The sequence below is a fragment of the Pogoniulus pusillus genome, chromosome 12, assembly GCF_015220805.1.
Source record: "Pogoniulus pusillus isolate bPogPus1 chromosome 12, bPogPus1.pri, whole genome shotgun sequence".
NCBI lineage: Eukaryota > Metazoa > Chordata > Aves > Piciformes > Lybiidae > Pogoniulus > Pogoniulus pusillus.
Window position 1 is genome coordinate 3,891,089 of NC_087275.1, and position 23,360 is coordinate 3,914,448.

The 23,360-nt window shown below is 48.5% G+C and overlaps 1 protein-coding gene across 2 annotated transcripts in view; it reads left to right on the top strand.

Annotated features, from left to right (window-relative positions):
- Positions 1-11,778, top strand: part of VGLL3 (vestigial like family member 3) — a 37,058-nt gene extending 25,280 nt beyond the window's left edge. For both annotated transcript variants that reach the window (XM_064152150.1, XM_064152151.1), the window contains exon 4: positions 10,950-11,778. In XM_064152150.1, coding sequence (XP_064008220.1) covers positions 10,950-10,993 — 44 coding nt within the window. In that variant the 3' untranslated portion in view covers positions 10,994-11,778. The remainder of the gene's footprint in view (positions 1-10,949) is intronic.
- The last annotated feature ends 11,582 nt before the right edge of the window (positions 11,779-23,360 follow it).

Genomic DNA, 23,360 nt, shown 5'->3' on the forward strand with positions numbered 1-23,360 from the left:
CCAGGAATCTGATATTTGGCTCACTTGCTGGGAATGGAGCAATGAACTGCAGAAGGGATTTTTAGTCAGGGAAACCATGACCTGAGTTAGGTTTAAGTCCAGCTTATATTGTGAGTTGTTTCAGTGCTGGGCAAGTTGGTTTGCTTACTTTTGTTAGTAGTTTAGTGTCTAAAGCACCATGTGCTTTTTCTCTTTTCTACAAGGCTTCACTACCTGAAAAAGGGCTGTGAGTTCTGGTACTGCCTTGCAATTCTTGCAGAACCTCTGCTTGATGCTGCTGGCTCCTTTTGAAAAATCCCTGCAGAGAGAGACAGTTGGATGCTAATTTACAGGACCTAAATGTGGCAGGGCCTAACAGCAACTTACATGTCATAGAGTTGTTTACTTAGCATGGCAAGCAGTGGAAAATGCCTGAACTGTTGATTTCTGACCCATGCCTAATGTGTGAGTCTTAGTACATGAGATCCTCCTGGGGAAAAGAAAGAGGAGAAATGTGTGACTGGTATGCAGAAGTGGAGGACCTCAGCAGACTGGTGTCTCATGGTTTTGGCTACTTAAAATAGCCATGAACTGAAACACAACAGCAAAACTTATCAGGCAGCCCCAGTTTGGCTCATAAGGGTTTGGAGACAAGGAAGCAGGCAACAAAACACAGCAAGGACTGGAGCCTGTGATACTACAAGTATTTGACTACTTACTCTACACACTCATCTTTCCTGTGCTCTCCAAGCAGAGGCTTGCTGGGAAGGGCAGGAAGGCTTTGAGCTCCCTTAGAGTCATAGAATCAGCCAGGTTGGAAGAGACCTCCAAGATCATCCAGTCCAACCTAGCACCCAGCCCTGGACAATCAACCAGACCATCATCATAAAACATAGAACATCATCATAGAATCAACCAGGTTGGAAGAGACCTCCAAGATCATCCAGTCCAACCTATCACCCAGCCCTATTCAATCAACTAGACCATGGCACTAAGTGCCTCATCCAGGCTTTTCTTGAAGACCCCCAGGGATGGTGCCTCCACCACCTCCCTGGGCAGCCCATTCCAATGCCAATCACTCTCTCTGGCAAGAACTTCCTCCTAACATCCAGCCTATACCTCCCCTGGCACAGCTTGAGACTGTGTCCCCTTGTTCTATTGGTGGTTGCCTGGGAGAAGAGGCTACCCCCCACCTGGCTACAGCCTCCCTTCAGGTAGTTTTAGACAGCAACGAGGTCACCCCTGAGCCTCCTCTTCTGCAGGCTAAACAACCCCAGCTCCCTCAGCCTCTCCTCATGCAACTTGTACGTTAGAGACAAATGCTTTGGTGACAGGCATTTGAGGAGTGACCATGATGAAAAGAGGGAGTCTAACTTGCCTCAGTGTTTCAAGGGCATGTCAAATCCCAGGAAAGGTGTGCTGTGCTTGCAGGAAGGGAAATGGCCTGCTAGAGTACCACACTGAATCTCATCCAGTGCTCACCAGCAGAGGTGAAGCTTTTCCTACTCCATATCTGCTTCAGGGGAGGTTTATAATGGATATGTCTGCATGGGATGAGGCACTTGGTACCACAGTCTAGTTGATTGGCTAGGGCTGGGTGATAGGTTGGACTGGATGAGCTTGGAATTCACTTCCAACCTGCTTGATCCTATGATTCTTTGATTATAGAATTTCATTATGTTTAACTGTAATGTGAGAAGACAATCTCAACAGAGAGGCTGAAAGCTGAAGGGCTTGGAAAAGTGTCCTGGCTTTCTGTGGCGTGGAAGTGGTTACTTCTGTGTAGTAGGATGAGGCCATAGTGGCAAGAAAACTTCAGTTCTGGGAGTCTTTGCTCCTGTGTCCCTAGAAAATACAAGTCACTAACCTCAAGGGCTGTCAATATATGAGATTCCAGCAGCTTCAGATGATTTATATTAAAAAGCTTATTTATTATACTCTTAAACATTGCCATTTAGATCTATTCAGATAGCAAAATGACTCCCTTGCCCTCTTCCCCCTTAGAGTGGGTCATGTTTCTTCTGCTACTGTCACATGCGATTATGGAAGCATTTGCAGAATTCCTCACGCTGAATTACATGGAATGACAGTGTAGGGATCAGGGCAGGCTGGCTGTAATCTTACCCTCTTCCAGCTACAGTGTTGCATCTTCCCATACTAACCCAAAGGTTTGATCTCGGGAATGGATGATGCTGAATCGCTTCAAAGGTTAAGAGCGGATTCCCCTGGCATACGTAGTGTCATTGTGGAATTCTTCTTTCAGAACAGATTGTGTGGGTCATCAGCTTGTCACTCTTCTGAGAGATGACAAAATACTCCTCTGGTCCTGCACATCTGTTTGAACTTACATGGTCCCGTTTTAGAGGATGAAGGGGATTTAGCTACCTGATTCTCATTAAATGAGCCCTAATCCTCACATTCTGTGCTGCGAATTAACCCTTTGAGAAGTTTCTTTATTGCTACAAGTGGGATTAAAGAAAATGTTAGTCTACATTGAAGTCTGTTATAAACCTGTTCTGTGTGTGGCTGATGCTATGCAGTGTCTTTCCAAATCTGAAGTGCCCAAGCTATCACAGTATCATCAGGGTTGGAAGAGACCTCACAGATCATCAAGTCCAACGCTCTGCATAAAAGTATGTTTTATATCAAGCATTGATAAGGGAGGTTATTCTGCCCCTGGACTCAGCACTGGTCAGGCCACACCTTGAGTGCTGTGTTCAGTTCTGGGCTCCTCAATTCAAGAGAGATGTTGAGGTAATGGAAGGTGTTCAGAGAAGGGCAATGAGGCTGGTGAGGGGCCTGGAGCACAGCCCTGTGAGGAGAGGCTGAGGGAGCTGGGGGTGTGCAGCCTGCAGAAGAGGAGGCTCAGGGCAGAGCTCGTTGCTGTCTACAACTACTTGAAGGGAGACTGTAACCAGGTGGGGTTGGTCTCTTCTGCCAGGCACCCAGCAACAGAAGAAGGGGACACAGTCTCAAGTTGTGGCAGGGGAGGTCTAGGATGGATGTTAGGAGGAAGTTGTTGGCAGAGTGATTGGCATTGGAATGGGCTGCCCAGGGAGGTGGTGAAGTCGCCATCCTTGGAGGTGTTGAAGCAAAGCCTGGCTGAGGCACTTAGTGCCATGGTCTAGTTGCTTGGCTAGGGCTGGGTGCTAGGTTGGACTGGATGTTCTTGGAGGTCTCTTCCAACCTGCTTGATTCTATGAGCCCACCTAAATGTAACAGACATCAATGATAAAGGATGTGTACCTCAAATTTGAGATAGACTTAGTGCTCTCGGATGGGCCAAAATCCTGCTCTGTTTTTAGTGTGCTGAGACTACTGAAACCCCTCTCCAGCATATGTGTCCAACAGCAGGACAGGATACCCTCCCAGGCTTAACAAGGAATGTTGCTCTGCTCTCCTACCTCCGAGCTGCTCACAGACCTGGCAAGCTTTCAGCATAGCCAGATACAACTGACCACATGAAGCACCCGGTAACTGGGCAGCCTTCCACTCTGCTCCAGAGGAAAACACTGATGGCCATAACTATCAGTTTCAGTGCAAGAGAGCAATTCCCCTCCCCACCTTCCTGGTCATAATTGCTCTACTTGGCTTGTGCACCCTTAACATAAACACAAGGATTTAGCCCCAACACTGTGGGATTACATCTACAGCAGCGCTCTCTGTATGTATGCCACAAACCACAGTTGGTGCTGTTAGAGACTGAACTTGCATTGCTTGGCATCAGCAAAGCAGGGGATTGTGGCCTAAAGCACAAATAAAAAGCACAAATAAAGCCCTGTGAGGAAAGGTTGAGGGAGCTGGGGGTATGCAGCCTGCACAAGAGGAGGCTCAGGGCAGAGCTCATTGCTGACCCCAGCTACCTGAAGGGAGGCTGTAGCTAGGTGGGGTTGGGCTCTTCTCCCAGGCACCCAGCAACAGAATAAGAGCACAGTCTCAAGTTGTGCCAGAGGAGGTCTAGGCTGAATGTTAGGAGGAAGTTGTTGTCAGAGAGAGTGATTGGCATTGGAATGGGCTGCCCAGGGAGGTGGTGGAGTCTCTGTGCCTGGAGGTGTTGAAGCAAAGCCTGGCTGAGGCACTTAGTGCCATGGTCTGGTCGATTGGGTGGGGCTGGGTGCTAGGTTGGACTGGATGATCTTGGAGGTCTCTTCCAACTTGGTTGATTCTATGATTCTTCGCTGTGCCAGGGCAGGTGTAGGCTGGATGTGAGGAGGAAGTCGTTGCCAGAGAGAGTGATTGGCACTGGAATGGGCTGCTCAGGGAGGTGGTGGCTAGGGCTGGGTGATAGAGTGGACTGGATGATCTTGGAATTCTCTTCCAACCTCGTTGATTCACCTCCATCCCCAGACGTGTTCAAGAAAAACCTGGATGAGGCACTTAGTGCCATGTTGTAGTTGATTGGACAGGGCTGGGTGCTAGGTTGGCCTGGATGATCTTGGAGGTCTCTTCCAACCTGGTTGATTCTATGATTCTATGTCCTTGCTAAGAGTAAGATGTTCCTACAGAAGGCTGCAAGTGATAGTTCTAGCTTAGTAGCAGGTTTCCACTTAGATGATGATACATTAGAACTTCAGATAGCTTTGCCATGAAGCAGGTGGGATTGTTATGAAGCAAAGGTGTGGAAGGTGTTCCACATTCAGTTCTGTAACTAAAGCAACTCTCCATTTTGGATTGCTTTCTGTGGCTCTTCGGATATAATAGCTAGCTATACCTTAAACCTTCTTGTTATAGATAATTCTATTTGCTGCAAAGTCATCTAACTAGAAAGTCAGCTCTTCAGCTGGTAATTTCATAGAATCAGCCAGGTTGGAAGAGATCTCCAAGCTCAGCCAGTCCAACCTAGCACCCAGCCCTGGCCAAGCAACTAGACCATGGCACTAAGTGCCTCAGCCAGGCTTTTCTTGAAGACCTGCAGGGACGGTGCCTCCACCACCTCCCTGGGCAGCCCATTCCAATGCCAATCACTCTCACTGCCAACAACTTCCTCCTCACATCCAGCCTCAACATCCCCTGCCACAACTTGAGACTGTGTCCCCTTGTTCTGTTGCTGCTTGCCTGGCAGAAGAGCCCAACCCCACCTGGCTGCAATGTCCCTTCAGGTAGATGTAGACAGCAATGAGCTCTGCCCTGAGCCTCCTCTTCTGCAGGCTGCACACCCCCAGCTCCCTCAGCCTCTCCTCATAGGGTTTGTGTTCCAGGCCCCTCACCAGCTGGACATGTTCCAGCATCTCAACATCTCTCTTGAATTGAGGGGCCCAGAACTGGATGCAGCACTCAAGGTGTGGCCTGACCAGTGCTGAGTACAAGGGAAGAAGAACCTCCCTTGTCCTGCTGGCCACACTGTTCCCGATACAGGCCAGGATGCCATTGGCTCTCTTGGCCACCTGGGCACACTGCTGCCTCAGCTTCAGCTACTATCGATCAGTACCCCCAGGTCCATTTCCTTCTGGCTGCTCTCAGCCACTCAGTCCCCAGCCTGTAGTGCTGTTTGCGGCTGTTGTGGCCAAAGTGTAGAACCCTGCACTTGGCCTTGTTCAGTCTCATCCCATTGGCCTCTGCCCACCCATGCAGCCTGGCCAGGTCCCTCTGCAGGGCTCTCCTACCTTCCAACAGCTCCACACCTGCTCCTAGCTTGGTGTCATTTCCTTTATCCTAGTTGCTACTATCAGGCAGGGATTGTGTATTTGGTAGTGAGCACTATCAGGTAGTGAGTGTTTATTTGGTTTTGCTTTGTGGTTTTTTTAAGCTACTAGGAGCCACACAACCTGTTTCTCTTCTCTTTTGTTTCTGCTACTTCTGGTATTCTTTAATGCTCCACTGGTGACCTTAAACAACTCGTTACACTCTGTAATGCCTCTGCAATCTTCTCTGGTTTTGTGGTGCTTTTTATTGTTAGTTTTTGTGTGTGTGGGTTTGTGGTTTGGTTTGTGTTTTGTTTTCTTCAGTGAGTGAAGAGCCTCTGAACATGATTTTATAGGTATGTTTTAATTGAGGCATATACTAGCTTTTCCAATACAAAAAACTGGTGTAATTGCACGTGAAACACAGCAGCAGAATGCCACTGAAAGGGGTTTAGTATGCTATATGATCTATGGTCTGCATTCCCTGTTCACTGCTGGACACACAAGTGTTTGGACACTGCTTAGGAGTCTTCACATGAGTGGAGCCATAGGCTGACATCCTTTACCACTATTAACTCATTGCTTTGTAGCTCAGCTTGGAAACGATGCTGATCACAGAATCATAGAACGGTTCAGGTTGGAAGGGACCTCAAACATCATCCAGTTCCAACCCCCTGCCATAGGCAGGGACACCTCCCACTCGAACAGGTTGCTCAAGGCCTCATCCAACCTGGCCTTGAACACCTCCAGGGAGGGAGCAGCCACAACCTGCCTGGGCAACCTGTGCCAGTGTCTCACCACCCTCACTGCAAACAACTTCTTCCTAATATCCAGTTTGAATTTCCCCTCTGCCAGTTTAAACCCATTCCTCCTTATCCTGTCATTACAAGACACTGTCAATAGTCCCTCCCTAGCCCTCCTATAGGTACCCTTCAGATACTGGAAGGCCACTACAATGTCTCCTTGAAGCCTTCTCTTCTTCAAGCTCCAGAGCCCCAACTCTTGTAGCCTGCCCTCACAGCACAGCTGCTGCAGCCCTCTCAGCATCTTGGTGGCCTCCTCTGGACTGGCTCCAACAGTTCCGTGTCCTTCTTGTGTTGGAGGCTCCAGAACTGCACCCAGGACTGCAGGTGGGGTGTGAGGAGAGCAGAGCCAAGGGGCAGAATCCCCTCCCTTGCCCTGCTGCCCACACTGCTCTTGCTGCAGCCCAGCACAGGGTTGTGTCTGGGCTGCACTCCCACTGCAGGCTCCTGTTGAGCTTTTCCTCACCCCAGACCCCCAGGGCCTGTTCCTCAGGGCTTCTCTCAGCCATTCCCCACCCAGCCTGGAGCTGTGCTTGGGATTGTGCCTACCCAATTAAATATTTGATTGTTTGTGCTCTTAAAAGAAGGATGTAATGATCAGATCAGATCTGAACCCCTCAAGCTGTCAGCCTTTCTGCAAACGTACGAGCCTTGCTTTGTGTTTCGCTATGTGATCAGATACGGAAACAAGAGATCCACATTTAACTCAGGGATCTGTCAGTGTTCACAGGTTAAAGATTAAAGCAGCATGGAGCTTCAAATATTGCTTCATTGAAGCCTGGAGATGCACCTACTTGCATTAGTGGTGAGATTGGCCTTAAATTTTTAGCAGATCAGGTAGTTAGAATCATAGAATCAGTCAGGGTTGGAAGGGACCACAAAGATCATCTAGTTCCAACCCCCCTGCCATGGTTAGGGACACCCTTCCCTAGAGCAGGATGGCCAGAGCCTCATCCAGCCTGGCCTGAAACACCTCCAGGCATGGAGCCTCAAACTCCTTCAGGGATAGGGCCTCAACCACCTCTCTGGGCAACCCATTCCAGCCTGTCACCACTCTCATGCTGAACAACTTCCTCCTAACAGCCAGTCTGAGTTGATGCATTGGTCTGGGTACATTATGCAGCAGGGCAGTGTGTAGTATGCCACGGAGTGGAACCTTGCTGTCTGTACAAGAATGAAGATTTAGAGTGGGAAGTGCACTTTCCTTTTATGCTATGTGGTTTACTTGGCTCAAAGGATCGAGGGGTAGGCTTTAAACTGCTGAGTCCAGAGTGCCTTACTACAGCTGAAAATGCTGGCTTGCACCTCTCTCCTTGTTTCTTTCCCTATAAATGAGCAGGAATGTATCTTCTTTGGGATATTTCATCCACACTTCCCCCTCTATTGTCTGGATATTGGACATACGCCCTGCTCAGTGTAAATCTAGCAAAGATTGAATCCTTCTGGAGTGGAGAAATCCCATATTACAACACGGATTCCAAGCCTATAGTGCTAAAGCCACAACATAGCACCACATTTATTAGATAGTGCTCGCTCTTTATAAAGGAAAATGTTAGAGGAACTCATAACAAATGCAAGCTGAAAATCATTAGTTTTTCCCATGTGGAAGCACTAGCTGTTCCTGGCTAAATAATCTGACACTCTAGGTGAAATTACTTGGGTTTGTGACTTGTTGCAGGGGCATTTTTCACTCTCTCCTCTGTGAGGGGAGATGGCTACAGATAGAGTGAGACCCTAAAGTGTCACCAGCCTTATCTAAAAGAAGTAGCTGTCCCCTACCAGGAAATAAAAATTGCTTTCTACTGGACTACCTCTGTAGAGCTTGCTGGAGGATTTTATCACAGTATCATCAGGATTGGAAGAGACCTCACAGATCATCAAGTCCAACCCTTTACCACAGAGCTCAAGGCCAGACCATGGCACCAAGTGCCACGTCCAGTCCTGCCTTGAACAGCTCCAGGGACGGCGACTCCACCACCTCCCCGGGCAGCCCATTCCAGTGTCCAATCACTCTCTCAGGGAAGAACTTTCTCCTCACCTCCAGCCTTAATCTCCCCTGGCATAGCTTGAGGCTGTGTCCTCTTGTTCTGGTGCTGGACACCTGAGAGAAGACAGCAACCTGCTCCTGGCCACAACCTCCCCTCAGGTAGTTGTAGACAGCAATAAAGTCACCCCTGAGCCTCCTCTTCTCCAGGCTAACCAATCCCAGCTCCCTCAGCCTCTCCTCGTAGGGCTGTGCTCAAGGCCTCTCCCCAGCCTCGCTGCCCTTCTCTGGACATGCTCAAGCATCTCAATGTCCCTCCTAAACTCGGGGGCCCTGAACTGAACACAGTACTCAAGGTGTGGTCTAACCAGTGCAGAGCACAGGGGCAGAATGACCTCCCTGCTCCTGCTGGCCACACCATTCCTGATGCAGGCCAGGATGCCACTGGCTCTCTTGGCCACCTGGGCACACTGCTGGCTCATGTTCAGGCAGGTATCAATCAGCACCCCCAGATTCCTCTCTGTCTGGCTGCTCTCAGCCACTCCGACCCCAGCCTGTATCTCTGCATGGGGTTGTTGTGGCCACCATGCCATGCTCCAAATGAGGGCAAAACAAGGAAGCACACAGGATTTTATCAGCATTCCTGAACTGTTTGAGCCAGCTTAAAATTTAAGTGTGGTTTAAGCTTATCCCTCCAAGACTCAGAAAAAACCCAGCCAACGCTCAAAACTATTCAGAGAAATAGTGATATTACTAACAAGTGCCATTAGGTTGGTAGGTGTGATGGTTTGGGTGTTACCCACCAACCCTGCTCTTAGGAAATTGCCCAGACTAGACTCAGCTGAGAGAGGCCTGGAGCACAGCCCTGTGAGGAGAGGCTGAGGGAGCTGGGGGTGTGCAGCCTGCAGCAGAGGAGGCTCAGGGCAGACCTCATTGCTGTCTGCAACTACCTGAAGGGAGGCTGTAGCCAGGTGGGGTTGGGCTCTGCTGTCAGGCAAGCAGCAACAGAAGAGGGGGACAGAGTTTCAAGTTGTGGCAGGGCAGGTCTAGGCTGGATGTTGTTAGGAAGTTGTTGTCAGAGAGAGTGATTGGCATTGGAATGGGCTGCCCAGGGAGGTGGTGGAGTTGCTGTCCCTGGAGGTGTTGAAGCAAAGCCTGGATGAGGCACTCAGTGCCATGGTCTGGTTGATTGGATAGGGCTGGGTGCTAGGTTGGACTGGCTGATCTTGGAGCTCTCTTCCACCCTGGTTGATTCTATGATTCTGGATTGCCAGGGCTACTGTCAGACCAAGGGGCTCATCTCATCCTCTCTACCACTGGCAGTGACAGAGAAGATCACTCATTTCCCTTATAGTGTTTGTCAGAAAGGTAGGGCTGGCTTATAGGTTGGACAGGATGATCTTGGAGGTCTCTTCCAACCTGGTTGATTCTATGAACGAAGCTTTATATTTACAGCTCTCTTCATAAAGCTTTATGAAAGAGTTTTCTACAGCTTAGCACAATATACAAGTAGATATTTACAATATATACAGCTATAGACAGAAATATACAAGTTTAAAAGGGTAATACAGAAACACAACAGCCCTCCCAGAAACCAGAGTCTCCAGGAGGGGCTCCCAACCACCCTTCCACCTTCTTCCCACCCCTCTACCTTGTCTCAGAGTTTGTCTTACGCTCAAGGTGAGGTTGGAGAATTGGCAAGGGGGGTTAGAAGCAGAAGGATTAGTGACACAGCAAAGACTCCAGAAATCCCCGAAACCAGAGTCCCCAGGAGGGGCTCCCAACCACCCTTCCACCTCCTTTCCACCCCTCTAGCTTATCCCAGAGTTTGCCTTATGTGCAAGGTGAGCTGCGAGGATCAGCAAGGGCGTTAGGAAGCAGAAGGATTAGTTACACAGCAGAGACCCAGGGGAAAGCACAGACTCTGACAGAGACACACACAAACTGTTCTTATCTATGTGTTCTTGTTTTTATCCATCTCAGCAAGCCTCTGAGTGCAGCAGACATCAGCAGTGTTTCCTTTTCACAGCCTATCATCTAATTTCTCTCTCTAAAATATTCCTCTTAGCCTCAAACTAGCACAGTGTCAGCAGCAGATTTGGTGAGGATGCTGTGGGGTTTTTTTTTTCCTTCTTTAGTATTTCTTTGAGTGCAGCAGACATCAGCAGTGTTTCCTTTTCACATCCTATCATCTAATTTCTCTCTCTAAAATATTCCATTTAGCCTCAAACTAGCACAGTGTCAGCAGCAGATTTGGTGAGGATGCTGTGGGTTTTTTTTTTCCTTCTTTAGTATTTTTTTGAGTGCAGCAGACATCAGCAGTGTTTCCTTTTCACAGCCTATCATCTAATTTCTCTCTCTAAAATATTCCACTTAGCCTCAAACTAGCACAGTGTCAGCAGCAGATTTGGTGAGGATGCTGTGGGGTTTTTTCTTCCTTCTTTAGTATTTCTTTTTGGTTTCTTTTTCTTATCAAAGCCTTATTTCAGTTGCTTGAGGAAGAAAAGGAAAACACAGTATAAAATTTTAATTCTTATTTTGCTTTGCTTTCCTGAAATGTAGGTCTACAGCATCAGGACAAGAGCAAGGAAACTTCTTGGTTCTGAAGTTCAGATGAATTAAGACCACATAGAGCTGGAGTCAGCAGCTGGGCAGTGATGTTGCCTCCTCCTGCAACGGGCAAAGGACACACACGAAGATGAAGAGCCAACCATTCTGGTTTTGCTATCAAGCCTTTGCTTTAGGAGGCTCTTTTTGGGTTCCCACAGCGTTGAGGGGGGGGGAAAAAAACCCAAACCCAAACTTTCCTTTCTTTCCTCATCTGAGCCTGCTGCAGCTGGGCAACCTAAATCCTTCTCCTCTCCTCCAACAGCGTTTTGTTTCGTTCAGCTTGATGATTTTGTACGAACAATCTCCATTGTCAAGGGCAAAGACTCTGCCTTGATTCCAGTGCACCCTCCTTTCAGGAATCCAGTATTTTGTAGCTCTTTGTGCATCTATTTTTGTAGAAATACAGAAAGTTTGGGTAAGGCTTGCTGGGCTATTTTGGGATGACATATTTTTTTAAGAAAAAAAAGAGAAAAAAAAAAGAGAATTGTAAAATGGTTAAGTTCTGTTTAAAGAACTTGCTCTCAGAGAAGCACTGGCAAAAAAAAAAAAACCCCACAAAACAATGTATAAAAGGCTATTTTTTAGATGTCTGTGATGTGTTTGTGCATTTTGGGTTGGGTTTTTGTTTGTTTGTTACCTCAGATATCCATCTTTCCTTCTAAAGAGCTCAACCTTCCTTGTTGGCATAGTTCCAGATTGTGAATGTTTTTGTCTTTCTGTTCTAGCTTAATCAAGTACAATTCCTACCTAAAATTTCGATGAAAGATCTTTCTTGATGTTAGATTGTAGTCAGGGTTGAGTTTTATTTGATTGCTTCTAAAGGTGGCCTTGTTCTGTGCTGATTATGAGAGCCATTGGAATGGGCTGCTCAGGGAGGTGGTGGAGTCGCCATCCCTGGAGGTGTTGAAGCCAAGCCTGGCTGAGGCACTTAGTGCCATGGTCTGGTTGATTGGATAGGGCTGGGAGCTAGGTTGGGCTGGCTGAGCTTGGAGGTCTCTTCCAACCTGCTTGATTCTTGACTTGCAACCTTCAGCACTGAGCAAAATTTGAGGTTTACAGAACCTGCATTTTCAGGGCATCCATTCTTTCAGAACTGACCAAATATTCTCAGAGCTTCAGATCAAGCATAGGTTTGGGCATGACCTATGGCCCATTCAATCTATTAAGTCCCATAGGGGTATTGTTTCAGGCCCATACAGTGCTCACAAGTAGCAGTATCCTCTTATTTTAACTCCTAAGGCAAGGCTTTCAGCTAAGCCATTTCAAGAGTGGTGACTTATGTTCAGGAACAAATGTCAGTTTCATAAACATATGAAAACAAAACGTTTGCAACTGGCCTCGACTCCACCAGTACAGGACTGCTGGAAAGCAGCCCTGTGGAGAGGGACCTGGGGGTCCTGGTGGCTAACAAGTTACCCATGGCACAGCAATGTGCCCTTGTGGCCAAGAAGGCCAATGGGATCCTGGGGTGTATTAGGCAGAGTGTGTCCAGCAGACCAAGGGAGGTTCTCCTGCCCCTCTACTCTGCCCTGCTGAGACCCCATCTTGAGTACTGTGTTCAGTTTTGGCCTCCCCAGTTGAAGAGGGGCAGGGATCTGCTGGAGAGGGTCCATCAGAGGGCTACAAGGATGATGAGGGGACTGGAGGGCATGGCTGATGAGGAGAGGCTGAGAGACCTGGAGCTGCTTAGTCTGGAGAAGAGAAGACTGAGAGGGGATTGGATAAATGTTTATAAGTATCTGAGGGCTGCCAGGAGTGGGGGACAGGCTCTGCTCACTGCTGCCTGGGATAGGACAAGCAGCAATGGGTGTACGTTGCAGCAAAAGAGGTTCTACCTCAACACAAGGGAGAACTTCTTTACTGTGAGGGTCACAGAGCACTGGCACAGGCTGCCCAGAGAGGTTGTGGAGTCTCCTTCTCTGGAGCCTTTCCAGGCCTGTCTGGCTGTGTTCCTGTGTGATCTGTGTTAGATAGGTTTGTCCTGCTCTGGCAGGGGGGTTGGACTGGCTGATCTCTTTGTGTCACTTCCAACCCCTAACATCTTGTGAGCTGTGAGCCTGTGACCTGTCTGCTCAGCACCTCAATGAAAGTGCTGAAATTTTCACCTCCCTTTGACTTCAAAATCTGTTTTGTCTGACCTCAGATTTTCTGTGGGCCTTGTGAGACCTCTGCTCACAGCTCTTGAATATCTTGCCCTCAGTGGGCGCAAACCCAGGCTTGGCTGCCAGCTGGGTAAGAGTCTGAGCCTGGAAGCGACATGGCTGTGTCCTGCCACAGTGCCCATTTCTGGCCTAGGCCTTGGGTCTGACCTGCATGATGAGGACTTCAGTTGAAGCCAAGGGGAGCACAGCTGAATCCAAGTAAGGGCTGCGAGATGCTGCCCTTGACAAGCGCAGTGCTTTGGTGGGCTGTATGTGGGTCAGCTCTGGGCACAGCCTTTGGTGACTGCCTCAGGTGTCAGCATGCACTTAGAATCATAGAATCATAGAATCAACCAGGTTGGAAGAGACCTCCAAGATCATCCAGTCCAACCTAGCACCCAGCCCTAGCCAGTCAACCAGACCATGGCACTAAGTGCCTCATCCAGGCTTTTCTTGAAGACCCCCAGGGACGGTGCCTCCACCACCTCCCTGGGCAGCCCATTCCAATGCCAATCACTCTCTCTGAGAAGAACTTCTTCCTAATATCCAGCCTATACCTACCCTGGCACAACTTGAGACTGTGTTCCCTTCTTCTATTGCTGGTTAAGACACTTTTTTGCTCACATGCCACAGATAGCAGCTGCTTACAGGTGGGTGGTGGATGTGGGTTGGAATGGGAATAAATCTTTCCAAGAAAAGGCTGAATACCTTTCCTTGAATCATAGAATTAATCAGTCAAGGGTTGGAAGCTGGTGAAAGGCCAGGAACACAAACCCTATGAGGAGAGGCTGAGGGAGCTGGGGTTGTTTAGCCTGCAGCAGAGGAGGCTCAGGGCAGACCTCATTGCTGTCTACAACTACCTGAAGGGAGGCTGTAGCCAGGTGTCACTGAGCACAGAGCTGGGCACTGGTTTGCCAGAGTTACCTGGGGAGAATGCCTTTCTGCTCTGGGCACCCAGGGGCCTTCTGCAGTATTTGCTGAAGCTCTCATAGCCTATTATGTTCCTGTTGTCACTGTTTTCAGACATCTCTGTCTGCAAGGCAGACCGGCTCGTAAACACGTGGCCAAGATAAGCTGTTTAATTTTAAGGCAATGAGCTCTGTAAATTTGGGCTTGTCAGGTGGAGACCACATGGATCTGTGTGTGGAAGAGGAGGAGGAGGAGCAGGAGGAGTGTTGGGGTGTGCATGCCACTGCAAGCTTCAGCCCTGTGCTGCTGCTTCTCTAAGCTTTTTGATCTTGATCCTGTGAGGTGCTGAGTGTTCTCCCTCACCAGCTGACAGGGTTTGGCAGGCTGGCACCGGAGGCATTAGGATTATGTCATGGTTGGCAAGAGCCTTAAGTGTGTTCCTTGATGATTTCAAGTTTTGGACAGTGTAAAAGTGCTGAATGGGCTATACTTAAACACTGTGTAAAAATAGTAAGGTTTCACTTCCAGCGTGGGGTGACTGAATTAAATGCAGTGTGGCTTTGCCTTGTTTTTATGGTCCATTGGCATTTATATTACCTTAATTTCCCTCTTCTGACAGTTCTCTGTATTATTGCTGCTCTGGTGAAGCTGGCTCCTCAATTTGTCAATGAATTAATAATGCAGAGGGAAAACTATGGGAGGGAACACAGTAAAAGCTGCCGCAGTTCATTTTCTCATCAGGACAGCGTAGTTCAGGAAATAGCTCAAGAAGAGGAGTTCAGACTTAGGGGTTCTGACAGTATTAGAAGTACAGGGAGGAACAAAAAAATCCAAACTTTTTACATTTAAAAATACTTAATTTTTTTTTCTGGACCTGGCAAAGCCCTTCAGAGCTGCAGAGCAAAAGGGAGCAGAGGAAAAGGCAACGTTTCTTTTTGAGGTGTAGTGTGTTTGCCTTATAGAATCATAGAATCAACCAGGTTGGAAGAGACCTCCAAGATCATCCAGTCCAACCTAGCACCCAGCCCTATCCAATCAACCAGACCATGGCACTAAGTGCCTCATCCAGTCTTTTCTTGAAGACCCCCCAGGGACGGTGCCTCCACCACCTCCCTGGGCAGCCCATTCCAATGCCAATCACTCTCTCTGTGAAGAACTTCTTCCTAATATCCAGCCTAGACCTACCCTGGCACAACTTGAGACTGTGTCCCCTTCTTCTATTGCTGGTTGCCTGGGAGAAGAGGCCACCCCCCACCTGGCTACAATGCCCCTTCAGGTAGTTGTAGACAGCAATGAGGTCACCCCTGAGCCTCCTCTTCTCCAGGCTAAACAGGCCCAGGTCCCTCAACCTCTCCTCATAGGATTTGTGCTCCAGGCCCCTCACCAGCTTCATTGCCCTTCTCTGGACATGTTCCAGCACCTCAACATCCTTCTTGAATGGAGGGGCCCAGAACTGGCCACAGTACTCAAGGTGTGGTCTGACCAGTGCTGAGTACAGGGGAAGAAAAGTCTAGCAAGAGCAGTCAGTCCCTTTCCTCTTTGTATGTTCAAGTGATGAGGACTTCTTTTTGTAGATGTCAAAGCTGAATGGGACAGGAAGAAACCAGGCCCACAGTTTGCACTGGAATCCCTTTCTGGATTATTTTAATGAGCTGATGGGTAGTGGGGATGAATATGTGGTGAAGCTATTGCCTTTTCCACCTCAAAGACTACTGTTACGTGCCCAATGTCCACTGGTGAAGCTGTGGTTGTGCTGAAGGAACTTCTCTTGTTCTGGAGGTCTAGGCTGGATGCTAGGAGGAGGTTCTTCACAGAGAGAGTGATTTGCCATTGGAATGGGCTGTCCAGGGAGGTGGGGGAGTCACCATCCCTGGGGGTGTTCAAAAGAAGGCTGGATGAGGCATTTGATGACATGGTTTAGTTGACTGAATAGGGCTGGGTGCTAGGTTGGACTGGATGAGCTTGGAGGTCTCTTACAACCTGGTTGATTCTATAATTCTATGAAGGATTTGGGACATAAGTGCTGGTTAAAATCTACTATCATCTGTAGCCATTCATGCACTGTTGGAGTACGGAGGCAGGCGAGAGGCAAGATCGGGGTACTGACGACTCCAGACAGCAGCTGCTATGCATCAGTACATCAGTGCCATTTATTAAGGCAATACAACGGCTTATATAGCCCCCAGAGAGGGTGTGCACAACCAGCCTGGGGCTGGGTGAAGTGGACAGTACAGATTGGCCCCAAGTTATGTGTAAGGCAGAGATAGATTACCTGTGGTAAACAACCTGTGAGTACCACCCAGGGGGGCTGGCCAGGGTCAGCCCCCTGGGGCTGTGTCTGCCCCAGGGGCCGGCAGATTGCACCCCCTGACAGCTGTGTGTGGGTTGCTCATAGTTCTCAGCCTAGGCCCCTGGGAATCAGTAAGACTCCAAGGACACTTCCCATCACAGGGCCTGATGTTTACATTCCATACCTCATTGCAGGAGAAAGCTTCCCTCAATGCACCAGTTAACTGACTTGGAAAATGAACTCTTGGGTTCTGTCCCTCAGTCACTAACCATCCCCTGTACTGAGTTGAAAGTAAAAGCACATGTGCACAGCAGTAGCCCTATTTCTATGTTCTACATTTTGAAGGAGAGGAAAGAAAAAAAAACCTTTCCCTGTGACAAACTTTTAAGTTAAATTGGCCACAATAACCCCAAGCAGCGCTATAGGCTGGGGACTGAGTGGCTGGAGAGCAGCCAGGAGGAAAGGGACCTGGGGGTACTGATAGATAGTAAGCTGAAGATGAGCCAGCAGTGTGCCCAGGTGGCCAAGAGAGCCAATGGCATCCTGGCCTGCATCAGGAGCAGTGTGGCCAGCAGGACAAGGGAGGTTATTCTGCCCCTGTGCTCAGCACTGGTCAGGCCACACCTTGAGTCCTGTGTCCAGTTCTGGGCCTCTCAATTCAAGAAAGATGTTGAGGTGCTGGAACATGTCCAGAGAAGGGCAACAAAGCTGGTGAGGGGCCTGGAGCACAAATCCTATGAGAAGAGGTTGAGGGAGCTGGGGTTGTTTAGCCTGGAGAAGAGGAGGCTCAGGGGTGATCTTATTACTGTCTACAACTACCTGAAGGGGCATTGTAGCCAGGTGGGGGGTGGCCTCTTCTGCCAGACAACCAGCAACAGAACAAGGGGACACAGTCTCAAGTTGTGCCAGGGTAGGTCTAGGCTGGATATTAGGAAGAAGTTCTTCACAGAGAGAGTGATTGGCATTGGAATGGGCTGCCCAGGGAGGTGGTGGAGGCACCGTCCCTGGAGGTGTTCAAGAAAAGCCTGGCTGAGGCACTTAGTGCCATGGTCTAGTTGACTGGATAGGGCTGGGTGCTAGGTTGGCCTGGATGATCTTGGAGGTCTCTTCCAACCTGGTTGATTCTCTGATTCTATGATTCTAAATTCAGCAGATTTACTTCCCCCTCTCTCTCTCATCCATGCATACTTACACACACGCACAAACGTGCTTATGAGAAGCAGATGCTTTTGTTCTTGAAAGAGGAGGGCAGTGCTTGCTCAGAACATGGCAGTTACAGAAAACTGATGGCAGTGAGGAAGAAACAGAAATGTTAGGACTGCTCATGTTTCCTCAGATAGGAAAAAAAAAAAGAAGCCCTTGAAATCAAGTCACAAACAAGTTATGTGTCTGAACTCATCACGAAAGTGGTTGTTATGTGTGGTGAGTTCGGATGCTGTCCCAAGAACGTGGATGATTCATTTTGCAAGGCCTTATAAAACATGATGTACTCTGTCACTGTTTCTGAGAGAACACAGGGAAATGAGTGGTTTATTTCAAGAAAATGTACACACTAACACCTCACAGTTGTCCAGAATTTTATTTCACTCCTATTGAGAAATCTGATGTCAGTTTTTGTGTCTTCGTTTGAAGACTGGGAGGCTTAAAGCTGTTCACTAATATTGGAAAAGCAGATACCAGTTTGTTGTGACTGAGCATTTCCATCCCAGCAAGGTGACATGATAGTGCAGCTACTGACTGCACAGCAGATCTGATTTCTGCAGAGCTGGATAAGCTCCACAAGAGTAAAATGCACTTTATGCTGATTCCCTACCAGATGCACAAATTCAGTCGTTTGATACCTCTTTCCCAGTGAGAAGATCTCCAATGAGTGGCATTTTTCTATCTATCATTTTACTTCTTTCTCAAAACATGCTTTTAAGGATAAATCTCTCATCATAGCTTTCAGAGACAGCAGAGGTTGTGGGAGGGGAACATCACATTTCCCTCCATCTCCACATAAGATTGGCTTGCCTGTACCCAGCCTTTCTGCTTCCAGGCTATTGTGCTCTCCTCCTCCTGCTGCAGTTCCTTATGTGTGTGTGTATGGATTTAAATGCATCTATATACACATGCATGGTATACCTGGTTCCCTCCATTCCACTCTCATCCTTCAAATGCACATTCTTTGTAACTAAAGTGAACAACATCCCTAAGTCATCCAGGACTGAGGAATTTAGGCATTTTGTTCATTTTTCTGGTAACTCAGGAGTGAATTGGTCTTTTCCATACTTGTAAAGTGCAAACAACAACAGCAACTTCAAAATGCCCTACAAAATAACCCCACAACCCTTTCAAAGCCTCTGATTTGTTGTAGCTGTAAAGATGACCTGTGTGCAGTTCTGGGCCCCTGAGTTCAAGAGAGATGTTGAGGTGCTGGAAGGTGTCCAGAGAAGGGTGATGAAGCTGGTGAGGGGCCTGGAGCACAGCCCTGTGAGGAGAGGCTGAGGGAGCTGGGGGTGTTTGGCCTGCAGAAGAGGAGGCTCAGGGCAGAGCTCATTGCTGTGTACAACTACCTGAAGGGAGGCTGCAGCCAGGTGGGGTTGGGCTCTGCTGCCAGGCAAGCAGCAACAGAAGAAGGGGACACAGTCTCAAGTTGTGCTGGGGGAGGTCTAGGGTGGATGTTGTTAGGAAGTTGTTGGCAGAGAGAGTGATTGGCATTGGAATGGGCTGCCCAGGGAGGTGGTGGAGTCACTGTGCCTGGAGATGTTCAAGAAAAGCCTGGATGAGGCACTTAGTGCCATGGTCTGGTTGATTGTCTAGAGCTGGGTGCTAGGTTGGCCTGGCTGAGCTTGGAGGTCTCTTCCAACCTGGTTGATTCTATGATTCTAGATTGCCAGGGTTACTGTCAGACCAAGGGGCTCATCTCATCCCCTCTACCACTGGCAGTGACAATCAGAGAAGGTCACTCATTCACTCATTTCCCTTATGGCATTTGTCAGCAAGGTAGGGGGACTGGGTGCTGGGTTGGACTGGATGATCTTGGAGGTCTCATCCAACCTGGTTGATTCTGTGGTTCTGTGACCATGTAGCCAGCAGAGTTGTGTAGAGGGGTGCACTACACTGCCTTTCAGCAGAGAAGCACACCTTTTTGAATGTGATTCTTGTAATTAATTTCAGGTACAAGCTTTTTTTTTCCTTCCTGTATCAACGAACCAGCAACATACACTTCTTCTAAGCAACCTGGAAATATATATACATACTTTTAAAATTGACTTCTTGGCCTCAGTATGTCAACTTTTCAAGGATATTTGGATGATAAATATTGTTTGTGTGTGGATTTAAAGAGAGGAAAAAAAAAGTTGTTGATGCATGTTGTTTGGAGCTGAAATGTCATGTAAAGCAGGAAGGTCTTTAAAAATAAATACTGCTTTTACACGTTAGCCCCAAGGGAACAATCTGACAGCTGTGATGCAGGAAGATGACCCTTTAAAAGCCAAGGCACTCTTGCCTGGGCAAGGTCAAAACCCAGTCCTTGTGAGAGGAGAGGCAGGAGCAGTGTTCTTGCAGAGCTGGTCGAGCTGTGAGCAGAGATGATCCTCTCAAGCATTGTATATAGATGGTTTGGTAGCCACTGCTCAACACATTAAAATGAGACTTATGTTGTAAGGTTTAGACTTGCCTGGCATTGTAGAGGTAAAGTGGTTGCCAAGAGATGTCCCTGGAAACGTGTTTTAGCTGCCTTCCTTGTCCTTAGCTGCCCTGCACAGTGCCCATGACCCCCTTTGTCCTTGCTCTACAGTTTCTATGACACCATGGTGAGGGGCCTGGAACACAAACCCTATGAGGAGAGGCTGAGAGAGCTGGGGGTGTGCAGCCTGGAGAAGAGGAGGCTCAGGGCAGAGCTCATTTCTGTCTACAGCTACCTGAAGGGAGGCTGTAGCCAGGTGGGGTTGGGCTCTTCTGCCAGACAAGCAGCAACAGAACAAGAGGACACAGCCTCAAGTTGTGCCAGGGGAGGTCTAGGCTGGATGTTAGGAGGAAGTTGTTGTCAGAGAGAGTGATTGGCATTGGAATGGGCTGCCCAGGGAGGTGGTGGAGTTGCCATCCCTGGAGATATTCAAGCAAAGCCTGGCTGAGGCACTTAGTGCCATGGTCTAGATGACTGGCTAGGGCTGGGTGCTAGGTTGGCCTGGCTGATCTTGGAGGTCTCTTCCAACCTCCTCGATTCTATGATGATTCTGTGATGATTCTATGACCTGTGAAAGCCAGGCTGGAGTTCCCTGACAAATGCAGGATTTTGTTAGCTCCCAGTAAGGATAGTTTTGGATGGGTGTAATTAAAATGCCACAGTTATGCACCTGCTCAAAGGTTGAAGCCTTCCTACGGATCAGCTGTGCATCATCGATAATGGCTCTTTGCAGACAGGAGCAGGGACACTGCTACCTTTGCTCACTGTCTGTGGAAATCTTTTATGGCATTGAGATGAGTGGGACCAACCTTGAACGCCTCAGTTGCAGCCCAGTGTTTGTTTGTTGGCACTGCATGACAGCCTGGGGTCTGGTGCAACACCGGTTAGACACCAGCAGTGACTGCAGTGAGCTTGGGCTCAGGTAAGTGGCACCTATAGAAAAGCAATGTTTATAGCAGTTGAGGTTTACAGTAATCCAGTTGAGTATCTGCAGAGCTCTGCTGCACTTTCTCTGCTAGCTGTTTGTAGCTGTTGCTTGAAGCCATCAATCGAATCAGGGTTCCCCTCCCTTCCCCCTGCCTGTTCTCTGTCCCTGCTTCCCTCAAAACTCCCTTGAACTCTTTTGCTGCCCTCATCCAAACCGATGAGGGGAGGCTTTGTAGAAAGAAAAGTGTCACTGTTTGATTTGCCAAATAAATAATTTAATGTGAATTTGAATGTTCTATTTTTGATGTAGCATTTTTGGTTTGGTCTGTATTTCTCAACAGCTAGACAATGCTTTTTATTCTTATGCAGCTGAAGGACTCATAAATTTCATTGTTAAATTACATCACTCTCAGTTTCTATTATTATTTTTTTTTGGTAAGGATAATTTTTAGAGCCAAGGATTCTGTTTAAAACGTTGTGAAATAAGTGGTCTAAACTCAGTCTCTAATAAAATTGGAGAAGGCAAAAGCCCAACATCAAAGGGGTTTCAAACAGTGCTCTCATGAAGGCCCCAGCTTTCCACTTCAGATACTGTCAACTGCTTCTGCTACAGTGACTTCCTTTTTCCTTTTTAATAGTGGCTTTCAAAGTTGCATTACCACTAGAGGCTATTTTACAATGGGGCCCAGTAGAATCACAGCCTGATGCTTTTCAATGTAAGACTCCTTTTAATTCTGTCATCTGTTCAATATCTTTATTGATGACTTGGATGAGGGGATTGAGTCCAGCATCAGGAAGTTTGCAGATGATGCCAAGCTAGGAGCAGCTGTGGAGCTGTTGGAGGGTAGAAGAGTCCTGCAAAGGGACCATGACAGGCTGGATGGGTGGGCAGAGGCCAATGGGATGAGATTTAACAAGGTTAAGTGCAGGGCTCTGCGTTTTGGCCACAATAACCCCAAGCAGCACTACAGGCTGGGACCAGAGTGGCTGAGAGCAGCCAGGCAGAGAGGGACCTGGGTGTGCTGGTAGATAGTAGCTGAAGATGAGGCAGCAGTGTGCCAAGGTGGCCAAGAGAGCCAATGGCATCCTGGGCTGGCTCAGGAGCAGTGTGGCCAGCAGGATGAGGGAGGTTATTCTGCCCCTGTACTCAGCACTGGTCAGGCCACACCTTGAGTACTGTATCCAGTTCTGGGCCCCTCAAGTCAAGAGAGATGTTGAGGTACTGGAACATGTCCAGAGAAGAGCAACAAAGCTGGGGAGGGGCCTGGAGCACAGCCCTGTGAGGAGAAGCTGAGGGAGCTGGAGGTGTGCAGCCTGGAGAAGAGGAGGCTCAGGGCAGAGCTCATTGCTGTCTACAACTCCCTGAAGGGAGGCTGTAGCCAGGTGGGGTTGGGCTCTTCTGCCAGGCAGCCAGCAACAGAACAAGGGGACACAGTCTCAAGTTGTGGCAGGGGAGGTCTAGGCTGGATGTTAGGAGGAAGTTCTTCACAGAGAGAGTGATTGGCATTGGAATGGGCTGCCCAGGGAGGTGATGGAGTCACCATCCCTGGAGGTGATGAAGCAAAGCCTGGGTGAGGCACTCAGTGCTATGGTCTGGTTGGTTGGCTAGGGCTGGGTGCTAGGTTGGACTGGCTGATCTTGGAGGTCTCTTCCAACCTGGCTGATTCTATGATTCTAATAAATCATGTAGGATCCCTGTTGCTTTCAGACACACAATTACCCTCAGGGAAGCATATGTGCTTTAGGAAGCACGAGTGTGTTAAGCTAGGGCTCCAGCTGTGTTGCCCCACACCTGAGTTTCCAGGTGCTCCTGGAGGTTATTTTTACCTGCTCTCACCAAGTCAAGAAATGAGAGCAGGGGATGTGATGCTCAAGAGTAAGCTTTATATATGACTGATTTTATTTGTGACAATCCACATCCTCTGTTAATGTAAATCAGTGTCACTCAGTTGGCTTTAGTGACCTCAAGACCCATGAAGAATCTCATTGGTTACATATGGGTAAATCATTGGTTACATATGGGCAAACCTTGGTTTGGGTGTTACCAGCTGGAAAGCAAGTCCCAGTCTGGTGCCTGGGGGGAGGCACTTTCTTCTGAGCCAGGATTCAGCTGGGTGACCTCAGTGGTGCTCAGCCTGACTTGTGAGGGGCAAATGCCATGGACAATGTGAGGAGGAGGACTGACATTCTCTGTGCTGGTGAAGGTGGTGAGCATGGCTAGGGACCAGTTGCAGGGCGGGCCAGGAGCTGGTTGTCTCTGGTGGGCTGGGTGCTTTCAGCCCCTCATGGAGACTGCAGGCATAGTGGGACCATTCCTCCCAACAGGACCTTGGATTCCAAGGGGTTATGCTCCCTGCATGACGTGGGAGGCCGGGTGGAGACCAGGACATCTGGTGAGAATTCCTCACAGATGAGCTGTGTGTTGG